At 49.5% G+C, this 19,226-nt stretch overlaps 8 protein-coding genes across 8 annotated transcripts; 3 read left to right on the plus strand and 5 right to left on the minus strand.

Moving 5' to 3' along the window:
- Positions 1 to 517: 517 nt before the first annotated feature.
- PFICI_04918 (uncharacterized protein) lies at positions 518 to 1,670 on the minus strand (the record flags this gene model as incomplete). Its single annotated transcript, XM_007833499.1, has 5 exons — positions 518 to 739; positions 794 to 1,081; positions 1,133 to 1,195; positions 1,248 to 1,509; positions 1,546 to 1,670. The coding sequence occupies 5 exons, from the start codon at positions 1,668 to 1,670 to the stop codon at positions 518 to 520; spliced, it is 960 nt and encodes a 319-aa protein (XP_007831690.1).
- Positions 1,671 to 4,163: 2,493 nt separating this feature from the next.
- PFICI_04919 (uncharacterized protein) lies at positions 4,164 to 5,112 on the minus strand (the record flags this gene model as incomplete). The annotated part of the gene is made up of 3 exons (XM_007833500.1): positions 4,164 to 4,628; positions 4,683 to 4,849; positions 4,923 to 5,112. The coding sequence occupies 3 exons, from the start codon at positions 5,110 to 5,112 to the stop codon at positions 4,164 to 4,166; spliced, it is 822 nt and encodes a 273-aa protein (XP_007831691.1).
- Positions 5,113 to 6,973: 1,861 nt separating this feature from the next.
- Positions 6,974 to 7,917, minus strand: PFICI_04920 (Diphthine synthase; the record flags this gene model as incomplete). The annotated part of the gene is made up of 2 exons (XM_007833501.1): positions 6,974 to 7,699; positions 7,783 to 7,917. 2 exons carry the CDS (start codon positions 7,915 to 7,917, stop codon positions 6,974 to 6,976), a joined length of 861 nt encoding a protein of 286 aa, XP_007831692.1.
- Positions 7,918 to 8,755: 838 nt separating this feature from the next.
- PFICI_04921 (uncharacterized protein) lies at positions 8,756 to 9,472 on the plus strand (the record flags this gene model as incomplete). Its single annotated transcript, XM_007833502.1, has 1 exon — positions 8,756 to 9,472. One exon carries the CDS (start codon positions 8,756 to 8,758, stop codon positions 9,470 to 9,472), a length of 717 nt encoding a protein of 238 aa, XP_007831693.1.
- An 839-nt stretch (positions 9,473 to 10,311) lies between these two features.
- PFICI_04922 (uncharacterized protein) lies at positions 10,312 to 11,797 on the minus strand (the record flags this gene model as incomplete). The annotated part of the gene is made up of 2 exons (XM_007833503.1): positions 10,312 to 11,727; positions 11,795 to 11,797. 2 exons carry the CDS (start codon positions 11,795 to 11,797, stop codon positions 10,312 to 10,314), a joined length of 1,419 nt encoding a protein of 472 aa, XP_007831694.1.
- Positions 11,798 to 14,301: 2,504 nt separating this feature from the next.
- Positions 14,302 to 14,977, plus strand: PFICI_04923 (Protein bli-3; the record flags this gene model as incomplete). Its single annotated transcript, XM_007833504.1, has 2 exons — positions 14,302 to 14,499; positions 14,558 to 14,977. 2 exons carry the CDS (start codon positions 14,302 to 14,304, stop codon positions 14,975 to 14,977), a joined length of 618 nt encoding a protein of 205 aa, XP_007831695.1.
- A 1,141-nt stretch (positions 14,978 to 16,118) lies between these two features.
- PFICI_04924 (uncharacterized protein) lies at positions 16,119 to 16,662 on the minus strand (the record flags this gene model as incomplete). Its single annotated transcript, XM_007833505.1, has 4 exons — positions 16,119 to 16,172; positions 16,224 to 16,271; positions 16,339 to 16,540; positions 16,604 to 16,662. The coding sequence occupies 4 exons, from the start codon at positions 16,660 to 16,662 to the stop codon at positions 16,119 to 16,121; spliced, it is 363 nt and encodes a 120-aa protein (XP_007831696.1).
- An 849-nt stretch (positions 16,663 to 17,511) lies between these two features.
- On the plus strand, positions 17,512 to 18,505 carry PFICI_04925 (uncharacterized protein; the record flags this gene model as incomplete). The annotated part of the gene is made up of 3 exons (XM_007833506.1): positions 17,512 to 17,722; positions 17,781 to 18,223; positions 18,293 to 18,505. The coding sequence occupies 3 exons, from the start codon at positions 17,512 to 17,514 to the stop codon at positions 18,503 to 18,505; spliced, it is 867 nt and encodes a 288-aa protein (XP_007831697.1).
- Positions 18,506 to 19,226: the final 721 nt, after the last annotated feature.

Here is a 19,226-nt window from a genome sequence, read left to right on the forward strand (position 1 = left end):
AATTATGGCAAGTGAACGACGGGACGAACCGATGTGAGATTGGGTTATGCTCTGCCGACATAACGTTGGCCCCTGTTTAGGATTATTAAAAGGTCGTTGACTGTACTCTTGGGATAGATTTCAATTCCAAATTGTTCTTCATTTGATTATAGTCTGGTTGCAAGTCTTCAATCACATGGAGATATGTCAGTCTGAAGTGCGAGAAAAAAAAAAGAAATCAAATCCATCTATTGACCATGATTGAAGTATATACCCAGGGAATATAAAAAGACATCGCAGATCGAAGAGGGCCGTAGAAGTGGCTATGAGACTCAAACAAGAAAGCACCCGTGCATGTATTGGCCGACCTAGATCTGTTATGGTAGGCTGCATGGTCGCCAGTACCATCTTCGTCAGCCAGATGTGATTAACCAACCATCCGAGCCGCGCCCTGATCAGCGCATTGTCGCGTTTAGTTCGTATTTCGGAATCTTTCGCGTTGATAACTTGCTGCATTATCATCGCCAACAACTCGAAATCAATTGATAGATTTGTCTGCCGCGACTTTAGGGATACTTCTTCCAATTTCAAAGCGCTTGACAGCTTCGTTGACCATCCTGGCGATATTTTCTTCAACCTGTCGGTAGACGGGATCGGATTGGCTTTCAAATTTGCAGATGTCGTAATGATCAGCGTCGAGGCCAATGGACCTTTCACGAGTGTCTGGTAGACCCAAGACGGCGGCTTTCTGGTCTACAACCTGCAAGCATTGTTAGCTGGTGGTGAGCCCGGGAATGTTGTCAACAAATCTTACAATTCCAAAGTATTTCAATGGCCGCGTCTCATAGTAGCTCTGGAATTGGAAGACCTCGAGAAATTGGCGGAAATCATTCGCAATCGTGTTTGCAAGCGATGAATCTTTCCTGAGTGCACTCATGAAGCTATTCTTTGGCCGCCCGCTTATTCTGCGGACAATACGGGCAACAAGGTCTCCAGTCTCGGCTATTTTGCCGCCTCCGTGTGGAGTGCCAAAGAAGACAATGCCGAATGTGTGGTCCGCAATACTCCTGTAGACATCGCTTTGTTTTGCACTGATCAAGGCCTATAAAGTGGTGAGCGCCATCATGAATAGTCTAAACAAAGTTATACATACCCGCTTTACTAGGATACCGCCAAGGCTGTGACAAATGAAAATCAATGGACGGTTTGGTTTGCCCTAGTCAAAATTAAGCGCATGTATATATCGTTTTCATTTTATTTATACATACAGCACGAGCGAGTTCCAATTGATTGAGAAGACTCTGCGATTGTTCCAGGACGCCCGCAGTCGAGCTTTGGAAAGTAACGTTTGAGTTATAGTCAAACATCACTATTCTGGCTCGAGGAAGCCGAGCTGGGAGGAAATCCCGGAGCCATAGACTTCCTGCAGTCGCGGTCCAGGTGGCTGCTGCATGCAGCTTCCTACCCCAAGGATTCAGGCCGTGAACGGCAACAATGCTATTGCGGCTGCTTAGCACTAGACACCATAGGCTACTTTGTGTAGCTAGGATGATCAGCCAAACCTACTCAATATCAGGCTCTACTGGATCTGCGAGGATATGGAGGAAGTTTCTCGCTGCCGAGATTCGCTGACGCGATTGGCCCACTGAAGTCGTCTGACGTGCGGATGGGGTTGCTAGCCAAGGGTGCATAGCGATCAGTCGTTTGTGGTTAGAAATATGGCAACAGCTGAAATTCGGTTACCCTGACAGCCGCGATGCCAGCTCGATTGACTGGATGGAGTAGAGCACAAGAAATATAATCACGGTCGTGCAAAACTTTTGGTTTGGATGCAAGAACGCCTGAAGAGATCTAGGAGACTAGGAGAAGGACATGATGAGGAAGAACAGTACGAAGTCCACAACATGTAGGGACCCGGGGTGATATATAAGTATTGGAAAGTAAAGTATTCGATACAAGATGGATGTACCAAATCCAGGCACGAACAACCAGTTTCTACAATGCTGCGAGGTTGATATGTGGGGAACGTGGCTGATAATGCGCTTTTCTTTTGTGTACATGTCCATTGACCGAACGCAAAAACAAAGATGATGTGGTCGTCTTGGGGGGCGTTTCTGGGGGGCGTTTCCCGGCACCCAAGATCTCAGACAACACTTTCTATGTGATGTCAATCTGCGCGGTCCAATAAGAATAGATCTGTAGGTACCTAGTCTCTTGCGATTGAGTGCAACGGTTAATACTAGCAGAGCCAGCCCCGCGGCGTGGGCTGAGGTCTAGCACCTGGCACCTGCAGCAGAGTGAATACTAGTGCATATACGTATTTTGTATACTGCTGTAAAATTTGGAGGGGTTACGTGGGATAAGGACCCACCTTTTGAGCCGCACTGCACGGGCAATAGAGGATCTAATCTGGCACCTGGGCGGGCACCTGGATCGCTGCCTTCGTTTCGACTTACACAGGAAAAGGTTGTCATGTGTCCAAGTGCCAAGACGAGTTTACATGCATCCGATGGAATCAATTGGCGAATAAATGATCGACCTACCTGGAAGCAGGTGAAGTACCTACCTACCACTGGCTACAGTATATCGGCCACCCCGCTTTTGATGCATATCGTTAGAACTGCTGGTAGGCGTTATTGCTCCTCGATGGGGTGTGTTCGGCAGGCCGGATGCGACCAGACTTGTGGTCCAGTGCAAGGCAGTTCTCTTCCTGTCTTGGACGCTGGAAATTCTGCCATGCTTTGAGGGCACCCCACTGGCCAGGGATGGTTTTTTTTTTTTTTTTTTTACGGGCTGCAGCAAGTCTACAACCACAACCCGAGCATGACATCTGATTCATATGCGAAAGAGGCTTAAGTTTTCAGCATACCAAGTTACAACTCAAAACCTCGACGGTGCCTGCATTGAATAATGAAATAGCTTCTACAACTTCTGGCATCAAAATTCTAAATTATTAATGGGCTAAGCATTGCCCTAGACGACTTCCATTGACGAAGAAGCAGAAGAAAAAGTTGACAGATGATATCTCACGACTCGGGGCATGGAGGATCTGGAGATAAGCAATGCTCATATTGACCTTTACTAGAACCAACACCCAGGAGTAGGCGCACAATTTGATCTAAATCGCAGCGTTATCAAAGCGCTTTCATGCAGTTTTTTTTTTTGGGGGGGGGGATTTACTATAAAGAGGTTCTAATGCCCAAATGAACACTCTTCTTGAGTCACGAACTAGATGCCTCCTGTCAAATACTGTAGAAAATATCTTCTTGCCGCGTTTGGGTTACAAGCACACTAAAGTCAAACATTTGAATCCGAATAAAGACATGCAATTTGTATCGGGCAGTAAGTCCAGTTATGGCATTGGTCTACATTTGCGTCCCCCTTTTCAGGTAGCGAACGTAGTCATCCAACAATGTTGCTGTTCGATACAGCACAAGAGCACACGCAACACATTGTAGATTGTGTTTTGCGAGAACATTTGATTTGCGAACAACACTAGTCCTCGTGCCACAACAGATGAGCTGTTCTGTAGGCATCGCAGGAAATATGTGTAGGTATATATATCTTGACTAAATGAGTTTTCACCAATCACCCATCATACCTCCAGTCATCAATACCAGACATCTCACAAACTACTATACCAGCAAACAGGTTATGGAAAGGCAGAATATGTGCTCATACTTTGAGAGAATCGTCATCTGCCCCCAGTGCCGCCATGTCGTTCGATCTTGGAAGGAAAGCTGGAACTATTGCACCAAAGGTTTGATCTGTGCTTTCCCAAGAAAGTATGGTAGTCACACGACTACCACAAGTCCATACTTGTGCAGCTCATGTAGGAAGTAGGAGGGTTGACAATGGCGGCAGAGGGAAACGATGATGGATGGGTGGTGCTCTGCCTTCAATTTGTAGTGCGGTCGGTAGAATTTGGGAAAGATTGTGGCAGATTGGACAAAGTTGAAAGTGATTAGAACAATAGACTAAATTCATTCGTAATTGATTTCGAAAATAATGCCACTCTTTGTCACGCTTTATGAATGTGATTAAATTGTTAACCATTAACAAAGCAAATATGTGCCCATTGTATTTGTTGGTACAATGTATCCATCATCTTTGAAGTCCAAACTAAATTTCAAATCGCTAAAAACTTGTCTCTAAATGAAATGAAATGAATCGTGGCACGTCTTCTAGTGACGATGAGGATCATAAGGAGCAGAAGCAGGTGCTCCCGACGGCTCAAACTGCGAGACGGGATTATAAGACACCGAGGCTGCCGGCTTGTGAGGTCCTCCGGCCACCAGACCCATTTCCGACGCCGACGCGGCCATGGACTTGTAACTCTTGAGCGGTCTGTCCCTCCTGAGGAAGCGCGCCGCCAGCATGCCGATTATGGTCATGACGAGAAGACCGCCAAACGCCGCACCGACGGCGATGCCGACCTTGATCCCCTTTGACTTTGGGTCATCGTCTAGCGGCTCGGACGACGGTGTGGCAGACGGCTGGCTGCTTGTTGTCACTTGTGCATTGGCGGCGTCGGCCGTGGTGGGAGTTGCAGTCGATGTTGCCGTAGATGATGCTGATGTCGTTGTTGATGACGACGTGGAAGGTTTTGTGGAAGGCTTTGTAGTGTCGTCGTCGGCTTTGACTGTGGTCTGCAAGCTCTTTGTCAGTTGCGAATGATACAGTCAAAAACAAGCTTGACTAACAGTATTGGCCTTTCCCACTTCATAAGACCACGAATTAGGACTGTTGAAGCCCGTCTTTTTCGAGTCGGCTGGCATGAGGTTGAACCAGCATTCGCTAGCTTCATCGTCCCAATTAAGGGTGACCGATACGGTGGCATTATACTTTGGCGCAGTAACCTTGTTCTCTTCTATAGTCGGTGTCAGCACCGAATACATGCTGCCAAGCAAAACTTGAACATTCTCGTCGATCGAAAAACTCACCTTTTGACTTTCCGTTCACTTTACAATAGGTATATAATGTGGGGCTGGCAAAGTTGGACTGGTATTGGACCTCGATCGTATTCTTGTAGTGAAAGGTCAAGTCCTTGTCTGTTGGAAACAAAAACTTGTTCTCAAACCCCCAAACCCCGGCACTCCAAGAGGCCAGTGCAATAATTCTTGATGAGCGCATGATTTCCGAATGATCGTATGTTTCTTCAATTTTGCTTTAGTAGAGATTGTAGCTCGAGTTCGAGATGGACTGGTGCTTGAACAGGAGCCTTTCGCTATTTCACTGCGTTGCATGTGCACTGCAGAGCTCTTATACATTCCACGGCCAAAATGTTGGACGTGGCCGTGAAATCCTTCGCAACTTCGCTTACCCAAATAGACACTCCACGCGCCTAGACAGTATGCAGGGTCGCGGCCTCAGCCTCAACAAATCATCCTTCCAGGGGGGTTTCCAAGCTGCAGCTGTGGTCATTCCAACCAATAGCCATTCATGTCCCTGCCAGGTTGGGGGGAGCTCAGAAGAAGAAAACGAGCTATCCGTTTTAGTGTTGGTGTTACTATTTTCATTTCAAACTGCTGTCGGTGCCGGCTATTGCGCCCAGTGTCCATACGATCATATAAGATGGACCCTAGTAAACACTTGTAAACCACCCCACGTCAACAAGCTTATTTTTAAGGCTGTGTACTAGCAATCACTTTGGGAACATTTGCAGGGCCACCACCGAAAGAAGATAATGTTATCAACATGTCATTTTACTGGTATCAGTAGCGAGACTTGCAGTATTCAAAAGACTGAGGAAGAGTTCAATCTACTACCTGGTGCCGTCGCATTTCACTTGTCGTCGGGACTTTGACTAGTAGATGGCCAAGAGGGGAACACATTGGCATCATGTTGACTTCAAAGCGTCATGTGCAGTTGCAAGCCAGATTGGTAAAGTGCCAGCAACTCGTCTCACATGGCGCAACAGTCCAACGCCATAAGTACAGCAGTCACAGACGCACTACATTTGTAGAACCGGACCCACACGGTCGGCCGCTGATTCCATCCACTATTTCCCACCTAATAAGCCATATGCCAACTGGGTGGCTGTTGGCTACCTACATTATCGCTCCAAGCCGTGGAACATGTCTAAATTTACCCTGCATGCCCGCATGGGTCCTCGATCGAATCTACGTCCAGCAGTGTATAGGACCAGAAATGCCTTTTTGGATAAGTGCAGTTCTTTACGTTCCCGCAACAGTGCAAGCTGAAACACGACCCGCCAACGACAAAATACTGCATATGTGTGTAACCAACTGGCGCCAAGACTGCATGAGGTGCTGCTCGATTGGGTGTCGAGGTCACGCCGCCTTGGGTGATTTTCTTGAAATGCATGGAACACACAGTGAGCCATGAATCAGAACAGTAGTTTAGAGCCAAGTATAAGGGTCTCGGTCGTCATGATGGTCCATTCCATGCGCATATTGCACATGTACAGTGCCCACATCGTGTTTTGGGTAGGTACACGGCGTACGGGGTGCTTATGGTCAACAAAGTGGCTGCCTATAAATGGCCTATTTCCGCGCACCAAACCAAATTTTATAGGACTTTGATTCCTAAAAAAAAGACTTAATCTGTTGTCCTTTTCACGGCGTCAGCCAGCCAGTCCAGCAGATGCATCAATCGCAAGAAGAGGACCGCGGCCGCATTCCTCATAAGCATGACTTGATCCTTGATCATGACTTGGATGTCGGGTTATTTATTCTTAATCTGCTAATTTGACAATGATTGTCCAACGAATAAACAGGTCTTTACAAGCCGCCTGGGTATACACGAGTTTGCGATTCATAATCTTGAAGTTCAGAATTCAATTTCGAATCATCAACTTGGTCTTGAAGTATGAATTTCGCCGTACCCTGCAAATATTATGGAAATAATTTTCCATAAAGGCACGGCGTACAATTGCGCTGCGCCATGAATTAAAACCGGCCCTTTGCAGACGATTTAAAACCCCCATGCTGAATGGCAGGACCAAATTTGAAGTTCATCAATTTCCTCTGCTCTATTGCTTGCCATAGTGCTTGCCCCAGAGCTCATCCCAAGACTCCGTGTTCACAGCAAACTCCCTGGCATAATCCCGCTCAAGCTCGTGCGCCCTTCTACCGAGCAACACCAGACTGTGCAGGGGCGGGCCAAGGGCATCGTCGCTGTCGCACAGCTCCTTGAGCGTACCGGCGACAAACTTTTCAGTCTTGGCACCGACGCGCGCCGCGCCAATGGCCAGGCTGTCGGGTCCGTAGACACCTTCCTGGCGCTCCTCTTCGATCTCGAGCATCTGCTGGGCGCACTGCGCCACGGTCATGAAGCGCGGGGGCTCGTAGATGAGGCGGCCGCGCGCCATGTTCTCGAGGCTCTGCTCCTTGACTTTGATGTCGAGCAGGACGAGCGTGTGCAGGCCGACGTCGCGGTTCTCCTTGATGCGGTCGTAAAAGCTGCTGGGCCGCCAGTTGTCGGTGAAGAATACCATGCTGACCGTTTGGCCAAAGTTGTAGAGCTGCAGACCCGTCGCGCCAATGCCCGACATGATGGAGGCGTTGGGCACCGTCCGCACCGGGATGTTGAGCTCGCGCGCGCGCAGAATCAGGTCCGTGTGGGTGGTGGCACCAAAGGGATCGCCCACGACACAGAATGCGACATCAACGTTGGCGGCGTCGCGCAGGATCTCGTCGCTGTTGGACTCGACCATCTCACGGTCGGCAATGACAATCGATCGGCCATAGTATGATTCCTACTGTGAGTATTAGCGTTAGCCTCCGGCGCGATGAGTGTCCAGCGTGATGGAGAGGAATGAGAAGGAGGAATCAAACGTACCAGGACTGTGTGATCCACGAGGAGGATGCTGGTGTAGGCCTCAAGGTAGACTCGTTCGGCCTTCTTGACAACCTCGAGTCCCTTGACTGTGATATCAGTCTCATCACCGAGACCTAGACCGACAAGGTAGAGCATGGTGGCGGCGAAAACGACTGAGCCAAATTCTGTACAGAAAACAAGTTGTTGGACGTGAATGAACGCACAATCGTCCTGTCTGTCTGCTTTGGGCTCAAGAAATTTTGGAGGGGTAATTTTTTCTTAGGCCATGGCCAGGGTCTTTTTGGAGGGGTAGTTTCGCGCAGGACGCAGCAGAGATGGGTGTAACGTACGGTACTTCGTGCTAGAGCTGAACAACTAGACGATGCAATGTACCCTTTTAGAATGGCCTGGTCCATGTCCACTGTTGCATTCATCGTTCAACACATTAATGCATTCAAGGCTGGCATTGCGTCACTAATAAACTACCTAGTTACCTGCTGGACGCATCTACTCAAGAAGTGTGCACGTTCAACCATTTAGGTACCTGTTGAAATTGGACTCGAAGGGAATATATATCATCTACATAATTTCTACCTTCAGAGTACCCTCGTTCAGCAGTACTTTGCTGTAACTTTCTTAAAAGAAATATACTCAAATACTTACATGTGATAATGTGCGCTGGGCAGCTTGACAATAAATACTGGATAAGTTTTGGGACAGCGCTAGCAGGAAAGAGGCAATTGAACTGCCGATTTCAGGTGCATGTTGCTTTGCTTAGGTGGACGCGCACAGTCAAAGTACCCTGGGTCGCAACGCACTACAACTCGCGACTACAGCAGTGATCAATCTGGTCGCCCATTGAACTTTGCGCGGACGTTGTCTGAGCATTTGCAGTCCTGCCGCCCGCTTTTCTCACCGGTCGGACTATCGCCAATTTTATCCACCCTTCTTCTACAACGAAAAATCCAGTAGCCACCGCACAGCGCCCACACACATGGCTTCCAAAAAAGGCTCCGCGTACGGCGAGGGCCGCGCCTCCGACACCTCGTTCCGCCGAGACTGGGACCTCGAGGAGTACGCCGCCAAGGCGGCCACTCGCGAGGCAGCAGAAAAAGAGGAGCGCAAGGCTCGGTGGGAGGCCAAGCAGGAAGGCAAGAAATACTACAAACCGCTGACGGGGGACGAGACGCTCACATCGGCGCGCACGCGGCATACCGACTTTTCTGCACAAGTCGGTAAGACGTCGCTGGTGGCAGGCGGCGCCGCCGTGGGTAAGAGGGGACGCGGTCCGGGTATCTACTGCGAGGCCTGCGACCTCAACTTCAAGGACAACCTCCAATGGGTCGAGCACATCAATTCCAAACAGCACTTGGCGGCCATCGGCCAGACAGACGAGGTCAGGAAGGCAACGGCCCAGGATGTCCACGATCGTATCGAGCAGCTATGGCTCAAGAAGCAGGAGGAGAAGCTGGCGGCGACCACGAGTCTGCACGAGCGATTGGCGATACAGGCAGTCGAGGACGAGAAGGAGAGGGAAGCCAAGAGATTGAAGCGTCACGAGGCGGCTGAGAAGAAAAGACAGGAGCTGGAGGCAGCCAAGGAGGTCAAGATGGAATACGGCGAAGACGTGCGAATCGAGGGCGAGCACGACGAAGACGATATGATGGCAATGATGGGATTCTCTGGCGGCTTTGGCTCGTCAAAGAAGTGAAGGACGCCCGCTTGGAGACATTGGATCATACACTTGATCCTGCCCTCGGTACCGAGCTGTCGTGTGTGCGCAGCTCTAGCCGACCGCTTGATGGGACCAGAAGCCCTGCGGTCGACCATGGTAATCGCTTGCACCAAACACCACACTATTGAACGTGGTCGCCACAGCCGTCACGTATACCGCACTATCTACCACGATATTTGCATTCTGGGGCCGACACCAACTGCCAAGTCCAATTTCACATGGTATTGGTAGAATTTTGCGATTTTCTCGCATGTCAGGCCCGCTGATTCGCCACTGGAATCGACGAAGACAGGGAAACGGTGCTCTGTAAAGGTGATACACGGCCCTAAATGACTTGAAATATAGCATTTACGGGTCATCATAAGCTCTAGACCACAACACCACCACACGCCAACTCAAAGGTTTGATAGGCATCTATGAGACTTCTCAAGTAGCCATCTGAATACAAGGCAACATGATCTTGCAGGAAGTGTTGTAGCTCCTACAGATCAAGCCCGATACTAGCTCATGGCACATGTGTTGTCAAAAGGCAGAACATTGACCAGCCATAACGTTGCCCAAGAAATCATTTTCATTAAAATTCGTACTAGCGCTCGTGAATGTATTCTGCAACAGCGCTTCAACATGGTGCTATCTGTTTTGCTGCAACGCTCCCGGGAGTATCAGAATAAAGGGATGCTCGTCCACCTCTAAGGGGCACACGGGACGAGCCACAGACGCCAGCCATTGTAAATGCTCAAACCTAACTTTCCCAAACGCCCATAGCCATGCAAGGTCATATCATGCTGAGCTTGCTCAGTAGCGGTCAAGGAAAATCAAAAATCGTCGTACAAGTCGTCCATCATCTCGGCACGGATCGGTCCAGGGTGTGCCTCGCCACAATTCTCGCACAGCATAAGAGCATCCATTTGGTCCTCAGTCATGTCCTCCTCGTCCATCAAAAGATAGTCATCATCCATGAGGATCTCGGCCTCGACTTCCTCCCACGGCAAGCCGCTAACTCTATCAAAGAGTTGCCAAGCCGTCTCTTCGGGTTTGCTGATCTGTACAGGTACCTTTCTCCAGATTGTTCTGCATGATACATAGTCGGAGGGCGGCGGCTTGCCTACATCAAGGGGAGCAGGCGGGAAGTTGTCGAAGAAGGACGGGTGGTCATCGTGATGATGGTGTTTGACGCCCGCTTCAGGTCGCATAGCGCGTACAACGCGCATGTGCATGTGCTCACCGGGCAATGGGCGAAGGTTGCCGCGAGGGCCAAGGACATATGTTGGGTCATGGTCGATGAACAAGCCGTCATCCTTCAGAAGACCCTGCAAATCATGAGTTGCGCGGATGCCAACATCATCGCGCGGCAAACCAGTCACAATTACCTGATTCAGCGAACAGCCAAGATGGTGAGATGCGATGTCGTGCAGCTGTGCAGTTGGAAACTGCCAGGTGTCCTCGGCAAAATTGATGAGATCAAGTCGTAGTTTCTCCAGGCTGGGGAGAAGTCGCTTGCGGGGAAGCGAGTTGTCATGATTGGGATCATGGGGAGGGAGAAGGGCCTCCAAGAAGTCAACCAGCTGAAGCCAAGCATACGATCTGAAACCGCGACGGGCAAGCGTGGGCTCCTTTGCTCGCTTGTTGATCCTGAGCTTGACCTGTCGAGATTGCGCTGGTCGATGAGTGTCGCGCGAGATCTTATGGATGCGAGAAGGATCGTCGTCGTAAAATCGCGCAATGACGCGGAAGTTGACCTCACGAACCATCTCTCGGTAGCGAAATTCAATGTCTGCAAATGTCTTGACTGCCTGAACAGTGGTGAAGACAAAGCGATTGCTGGACCACAGATATCTGCTGCCCTCAGTGTGCCAGGCTTTGCAGGTGGCCAGGAAGTGGATGGCAATCTGGTTGGTTCGCTTGGCCTCATCTGCCGTGATGTGTTCCTTCTTGGTCTTACAGAGGGGGTCAATAATGGGGTACTTGCTGGTCAGAGAATGCTCAAGAATCTTCAAGACGATCTCAGTGGGCAAGTGCGGCAAGCTGGAGGACATGGAGGAGCGGGTGCTGCGTGATGCAGCCTTGTGCTGCTGCAGAAACGGGTATGGACTAGGCCATGTAATGCCATTCTCGCGCAGCAGGCGCTTCAGCGACAGATTCTCTGCCTCGAGTTCCTGGTTCTTGGTGCGAAGAGGATGGTTGTAGTAGTCCTCGGCCTGATCGGCCTGATCGCGATACTCAAAAGCGCTCTGCGCGGGGGTTTCAGCAAAATGCACCAGACAAAGGGAATTAAGCGATGTCCAATTTGATACTAACCATGATGAAAAGTAGTGCTTCTTGGCCTAGCTCATGCTGCTGCTGCGAGGGCTATTCGGTAGCCGCGGATCTGCGGGAGGGCGTGTGAAAATGGTCGTCAAGTTGGATCAATCCGTGATAATTTCATTGAGGTTCCTGACTGGCTGATGGTCAGGAGGGCGTACAGTGAGTGAGTGAGTTGCTCGACTGTCTGCGGGTGGATGAGTGAGTGCGTTGTTGCTTGTTGGGTCTTAAGTAAGAGGGAGAGTGGGATTAAATGGGTGCAGGTTCCAGGTGGCCAAGTAGCTGCCCGCACCACTTTCTTTTTTGGCGCGTCTGAATTGATGCAGCAAGAGTCGAGGCACTGGATCAGGCAGAAGCCTGAGAGTTCAACTGACAGGTTGACGTCTAAGTTTGGGGGAGAAATGACGAGGAATCAAACAAAATCCAAATGTGATGGGATGAATGCTTGGGAAGCGGTTGCCAAATGGAGACGGAAGATTCAATCAATGTTCTTCTGTATGCCCGTCCGGTAGGTACATGTAGGCAGGCAAAATGCAGGTAGACAGTTACGTGACTAGCCGGTGTTTGTACTGTGCAGCTATTTTGTGGTTTGCGTGGTGGCAGGCGCCACATCACAAAGGCGCAGACAGTGCCAAAATGTGATCCGTGACTTGGCCCACGGAGTGCCTGGCAAGCCTGGCACCCTGGCACGCCTGGATGGAAGTTAGGCAAGTCCTCCCCAGGTCCAAGCTCTAGAAATCACCCCACCTTCCACTCAGTCAATGGATACCTCGATGGACACTGATTGGCCAGCAACACCTAGGACCCTTTGAACTTTACCTAAGTCCACCACGTCACCTAATGGCTCTCTAGTGAGCTCTCAGTACTTGACTTCTCGGCGCGCGCAACGGTATGTACATGTATTCAGTCAATGGTTTCTGATCAGGACATTTCAATGTTGAGTATCTGCTTCAATGTATGCCGCCAAGTGTTCTCGCAGTCGTTGGACTTCGAAGAACTGCGGAAACAACGTAGCTCATTGCTTCAGGGTCTTCTGGGAGAATTGTTGCTCAACATTGCATCGCATTAGTCACAAGCTTTTGCAGGCGGCACAATTGTCACTGACCGACGGCCACCACCACAGCAACATCCGTCAGTACAAGGCTGCCGAGATGGGACGCCGAAACTCAGTAATTGCTGTTTTCATTTTGTGACTGCAGTTGTTTCCCTCAGGACGATTTCACCATCATGACAAACACAATTGCGGCAGCGTTGGCAGGGGCAATGACAAGCATCAGTTTCCGAGCAGAGTCCTTTCCAACATGACTGTCCAAGTGCAGGCACAAATCTGCCACTGCCTTTTCTAGCACGTCAAAGGCTCAAAGTCACAGCAAGTGGAAGTCGCCAGCAAAACACGGAATCAAGAGGAATCCCGTTGAAAATACCATCAATTGAATTCGACATGTCCCCCGAATCATGTCTAGGTAAGTTTTGTATTTTCATGAGTAGTGCATATGGCCAACATGCCCATTGCATGGTGCCGATTGGAAAGGTTACTGTCGGATATGGTCAAGTCCAGCTCAGATTGACGCCGATCTATGGCTAGATTAGGACCGAACAGTTCTGTCTTATTGGTCTACATTGATGCAAAGGGAAATCCATCATGTACTCTGTATAACTCTCTTTTGCAGTAAAAGACAATACGCTGCCGAATGCCCTGATATTTCGGCACATCTAGGATACCACCACCACACACATGCGAGCACCCAATGCTGAGGACGGCAGAAGTGAGCATCAATGCAAAGGTACATGTAGCCTAGCACATACGGCCACAGCTCAAAGTACCTACCGATCTTACTTTTTGCATTCACAGCCTTCCGAAATAGAACCCCAAGTTATCAAGTACCCCGAAAAGTTCACAACAGCCAATGCCATTCTAGTGGGCATGGTTATGACATTTGTAGTGGTCAATTGGCAATGTGGGGTAGGTCGGTCGGCGTTACATACCTAGTAGCTTCAGGACTGGAGCACTTGCAAACAACATCACGACAACGTAATGGCACGCCTTGGCGATGACCAGCTACCACGAAACGAATGAGACGCTGCGGCACGAAATCTGGGTAGAGGTGGTTCCTTGCATTGGCCCAAACTCTCCATACTTTCCCTTCGCACGTCCCGACTTTGATTTCTTTTTCTTTTCATTCCCAAAGCGGCGGAGATCGGGGTAGCGCAGTACATGTAGCTCGACCCGTGCTTATTTGACGTCATGGATATTCACAACGTCGATGATGAAATTCCCATGAAGACTGGAGCCATGATCGCGGGGGTGCTTCAACCGCCTGTACAATTCCGATCTGATCGTATATAAAATGCTTCGATCCAAGTTGTTGTTCTTCAAGCCCAATTCTACACTATCCGTCCATAGAAAACAAACTCCACGAATCCTCGCAAAGTCCACACTCTACCTTACAAGACCTACAACAATTTCCAATACACAGACTCTCCGCATACCACGAACCAGAAACATGTCGTCCTTTTCCAACACGAACACTGGCTCCAAGCCCGCCGACCCTTACACGGCCACCAACAAGGATGAGCCCAGCCTCCAGGAGAAGTTTACTGCCCTTGACAAGTTCATCGATGCTCGCAAGTTTGGCATGATGACCACCCATGAGCCTAGCAGCGGAAAGCTAGTCTCCCGGTGTATGGCTGTCGCTGCCAAGGTACATATCTCCCAATATCTGCCCGAGTCGCTACGGTGAATTGCTAACATTTGTCTAGGAGGCTAATGGCACCGACCTCCTCTTCTTCACCAACACCGAGTCCAACAAGACGGACGAACTCAAGAGTGACCCTCAAGTCAACATCAGCTTCATCGACGGCTCGGGACAATGGGCTTCGGTCTCTGGAAAGACTTCCATTGAAACGGACCGCAGCGTAGTGAAGAAGCATTACAGCTCAAGCTTGAAGGCGTGGCTAGGCGACCTCGGAGACGGAAAGCACGACGGCTCTGAAAACGACCCTCGCATTGGAGTTATTCGGGTCAAGATTGATACTGCTACATACTCTCTCTCGGACAAGACGATCGTTGGTTTTGCTATCGAGGTGGCCAAGGGCGCCGTGACTGGAGACACGGCATCCGTCAACAAGTTGCGGGAGATTACTTCTTCGGAAGTCCAGCAATGGCGCACAAAGGCATAAATATCTCTGAATGACCTTTAATTTTTCGAGCGAGCGAAATTGAGGAGGCGAGCCTCCCACACTTAAATAATATAAATTCAATCTGCTGCAACATTCAAGAACGCTGCAATCCTGTCCAAATTGATTGTGTTACTATACTATAGTGCCAGTGCTTGATGGGGCACGGTTCAAGAAATGACTACCGGTTTCTTTCGAAAATTTCGGTTCTGCGCTACTATGAGGAGCACCCCAAAGCCCCCACTAATTACTGCAAAAGCTCCTGATTGATTAGCTAAGCATACGGGGGCCCATCCTCCAGTCAACAGCCTACTGGTTAACCAATCGTGAAAGCTCGAAATATGGGACAAAAAGAGGGGCGGCCTTACTGTAGCGCAGAACCGAAATTTTCGAAAGAAACCGGTAACAAATATCATGTCACCCATGTTGCATGAGCTCAGGCTTAGTCGTTGTCGTGTTAAGGCATTTTTCGGTGCCACGGTACTTGCGGGTCGGTCCGAAACCAGTTCTATACTCTTTTCGTTTAATACAAGTGGGTGTGCCCGACCTCTCGGGGGGAGCATCATGAGTGGTACAAGTCAGCACTCACACTAATGTGTTGGTAGTAGTTAAACTGCTGGAATCAAGAGTACATATTCCCGTGCGGTCCGCTAGACATCATTCCAATTCATGAAATCCACTCCAGGTGTGGATTTCTGCTTTGGGATAAAGACCAAAAAATAAGCGCAAAAACATACAACACCGGGGATTCCCCAGCCGTCACCGATCTGAGTACTAATCCGGCGCTTCTCAGTTTATCTAGGGCAGAGCGGACGGGATGCCGAGTTTTCTAAGAGCTATGGTCGTATGTGATGAAAGAGTGAATTACTGAAGAATATGGCAGAGCGTTCCCAGTGTGCACGAAAGGGAGCATAGTGAATCAGACGTCAAGATCACCAAATGCTAGATTCTCGAGACTTCAACGACATTTCTTCAGTTATATACAGGGATGGCTTAAATAGTACATTGAACTAGTATGTATTTACAAGCGGCCGATACTACTAAAAATTCATAGCCAGATTGCCATGTGTCAACTGTCGCACGCTACGACATCATCCAATCAGAAAAAGCATTCAAGTTGTAGTGAGGATGGACATATATCCCCTTAGTTGGCCTCAGAGCCGTGGGCACCACACTTTTCTTCGCAGTAGTAGGTAAACTATCATCTCATAGTTAGTATTGTATCATTGAAGTACAGACGAATACTTACCTCATCACCGCCAATGTGCCAATCCGCCGAGTTGCAACCAAGACCATCCTGAGTTTTTCAAAGTCAGTATCCACATGTATACAAAATGTGAGCCACTCAATCATGCAAAACTTACGAATGTGCAGTCAGGGCACTGGTCCCATTGGTTGTCGCCAGTGTTGCGGTTTCTGTAGTAGTCACAGGCACACTTTGTGGCATCGGGAAGAATCTCATAGTTCTTGACCCAGCTGTAGCTGACGCTGAAGGCAGTTCCACCAGAGGGGAACTCGACTCGGTTGTCGACGCATACTGCAGTGGAGTGCAGATCGGCAAAGACACTTGGCAGGGGGTTAGTACTGAGATGGGGAAGAACAAGACGTGTATCTGGAGAGATGGCTCACCCCGTAGCAGCGAACACTGCGAGGAACAGGCTCTTGACCGAAGTTGACTGGAAGTGCATGATGGCTGAGGTGGAATAGGACGGCTAAGATGCTCAATGATGTGTAAGAACGAGTGGAGTGTGGATCGGAGTGATTCTTGTGATGGATGAGATAAACGTGATTCTGTTCCGAGTCAAGATGGGCTCGCGGATGACTTATAACCTCTGATCCCTTTCAATGAAAGGATCTGCCAAGCGGAGCTCTTCTCGTGTTTGATTTCTTGGTATCTCTCGCATGTCGCCAAGCTCATGTTGGGATCGTCACGGAGGGAACCTTTTTTTATGCGTAAATAATTGTCTCTTGGATGATATCGGGTCCACAAAACCCACAAGATGCAGTGATTCAGCGAGCGATTATATCGTATCGCAAGGATCCGAGTTGAGGTCGTCAAGGTTGCAGACAAGTGACTGACTCAAGCATAATAACAAGCCACCTTTGCGGCTATGCAGACTATATCGACACCCGTTGATAAGTGGGGCAGTATGCGGATGTCGCAGTATGGTTATAGCACGTGTAGTATATCTTTGGCCGTAAAAGAGTAGGCGTCGGTGTCCGAAACCGTACAGACCCATAAAACAGCTTAAGCTTAATATATGAGCCAAGATGATGATGATCATAGCCAAGACTCTAGGATCTGCTTCCTTTGCAATGCCGACATCCAGCCCCCAAGACTGCAACGGTTATCACGGCCGTCGTGATGGAAGCGCAAAATATGATTCGCGTAGCCTGAAGATTGAGCAACAATGGCCGATCGCAAAAAGATCTCTTCAGATATGTATTTAATCATGAATAGATTCCTTGAGAATCATCATGTCTCACCACGCTCTTAATCATCACATCCACACATTCTTTGTTGCCCATTTCACAAGATGAAGACTTTCACCCTTTTCGCTCTTTCCCTCGTCGGCCCTCTCGCTGAGGCCGCTGCCATTATTCAAGGCGATCGTAATGGTCATGCAGAATGGAATTCGACATTGCCGCGCCCTGGTTTCCCTGGCATCTTGGGCAAGAAGTCTCTTGCCGGTCCCCTGAATGACACCTTGCCAGCCGGCTACTTTCTCCTGGCCAATGGCGGAAAGAGTAAACGTTTTCTGAATTATCTGCAAGATTGACAGATTGGCTGACACTTGTATCATAGCTGAGGTGGTCAATGAGGATCAGCTCAAGGCATTCCTCAAGGCCGAGGGAATCGCTCTGGCACCGTCCATCGACGAGTCTTGGCTGGACTTTACACCTCCTGCCGACGTCCTCGAGTCCCTCAAGGCCAACTCTTCAGCACTGTCGGCCCGCCAGTCCAGCTGCGAGAGGACCACGTCCTACGTGACTGACAAGGAGGAGCGCTTTGTCAACTGGGACGTGCAAATGTCCCCTGTGGTTCTGGGCACCGCTGAGGGCATCACCGTCTCTGTGGCTTCGGGCTACAGCGTCGCCAACTCGATTTCGGCCTCGGCCGGTATTGATGTTACGCTCATCAAGGACTACCTCTCGGGCTCGGCCGGCGTCGACTACACCACCACCTGGACCACCACTACTTCCAACACGTACACCACCACCGTCAAGGATGGTGATGCGGGTGTCTGGGTAAGCCCCCGCAATCTATGTCATAGATATCTTGATAAGAGAACAGGCTAACATATTTCGATTTCCAAGATCACGCGCCCCTGGACCAACCGCAAATCCGGACGTACCATGCAAGGGTGCCCCGGATCGTTGACCCAGACCGGCACTTGGCAGGCGGATTCCTACGAGGATGGGTCATATGACAATGCCAAGTGGGTGAGCGGCTTCATCACGACTTGCGTCAAGACAGCTCCTACCAGCGGGCAGCTGACCCGGTGCAACGGTGGAGGAGTCTTCGTCTAGACTACAAAAATGGGATTTTGGTAAAAGCACTCCAGCCGACGCCAGAAGCTCTACATAGAATTTTCTGTACATAGTGACACCGTCCTTTCAATATTTGGACGGTAGACTGTAAGTAGGGCATTGGGATGACCAGCTTGATGTGTACAAGCATGGGTGCTGCGTCACTCAAATTTTCAATTAGCATAACCTTTTGAATAGGAGGTGTTGTACACCCGATCTATAATATGTGCATTATATTAGGACCCTCGCAAAACAGGGCGATCTCTTAAATTAAAAGATGCCCCTGCATTCAAGTTGGTGCAAGAAGCCATTCTGAAACATACGAGGAGGATCAGATGCCAAGCGGCTAGTTGCGAAATCTATAGAAACCTGGGGGTGGCTTCCCTATAGCGAGAACCGACAGCCAACCATAATAGGCAGATACATGCGATGCGAGCCGTGTGCCGGCCAAGTCCAGCGGGACGACCCGCAATGCATGAAAGAGTCCCTGTTCGGATCCTGGCCGAATTTTGAGGCTGACTTGCCGATCTTGCATTGGCATCGGCCAAATAGAGTTCAACTGTACAGATTCGCTTTGCTTGGGATCATGGGTTACATCATGCTATTGACCAGGGATTGTTAATTCAGTCTCCCAACGAATGCACTAATCACGCCAAGGGTGGGCAGCTATAATAAGGCGATTACCGAAGATTCGGAACGTAGAAGTGACTCCCATGGATCA

The sequence above is a fragment of the Pestalotiopsis fici genome (genome assembly GCF_000516985.1).
Source record: "Pestalotiopsis fici W106-1 unplaced genomic scaffold PFICI_Scf_3, whole genome shotgun sequence".
In the NCBI taxonomy this organism is placed as follows: Eukaryota; Fungi; Ascomycota; class Sordariomycetes; order Amphisphaeriales; family Sporocadaceae; genus Pestalotiopsis; species Pestalotiopsis fici.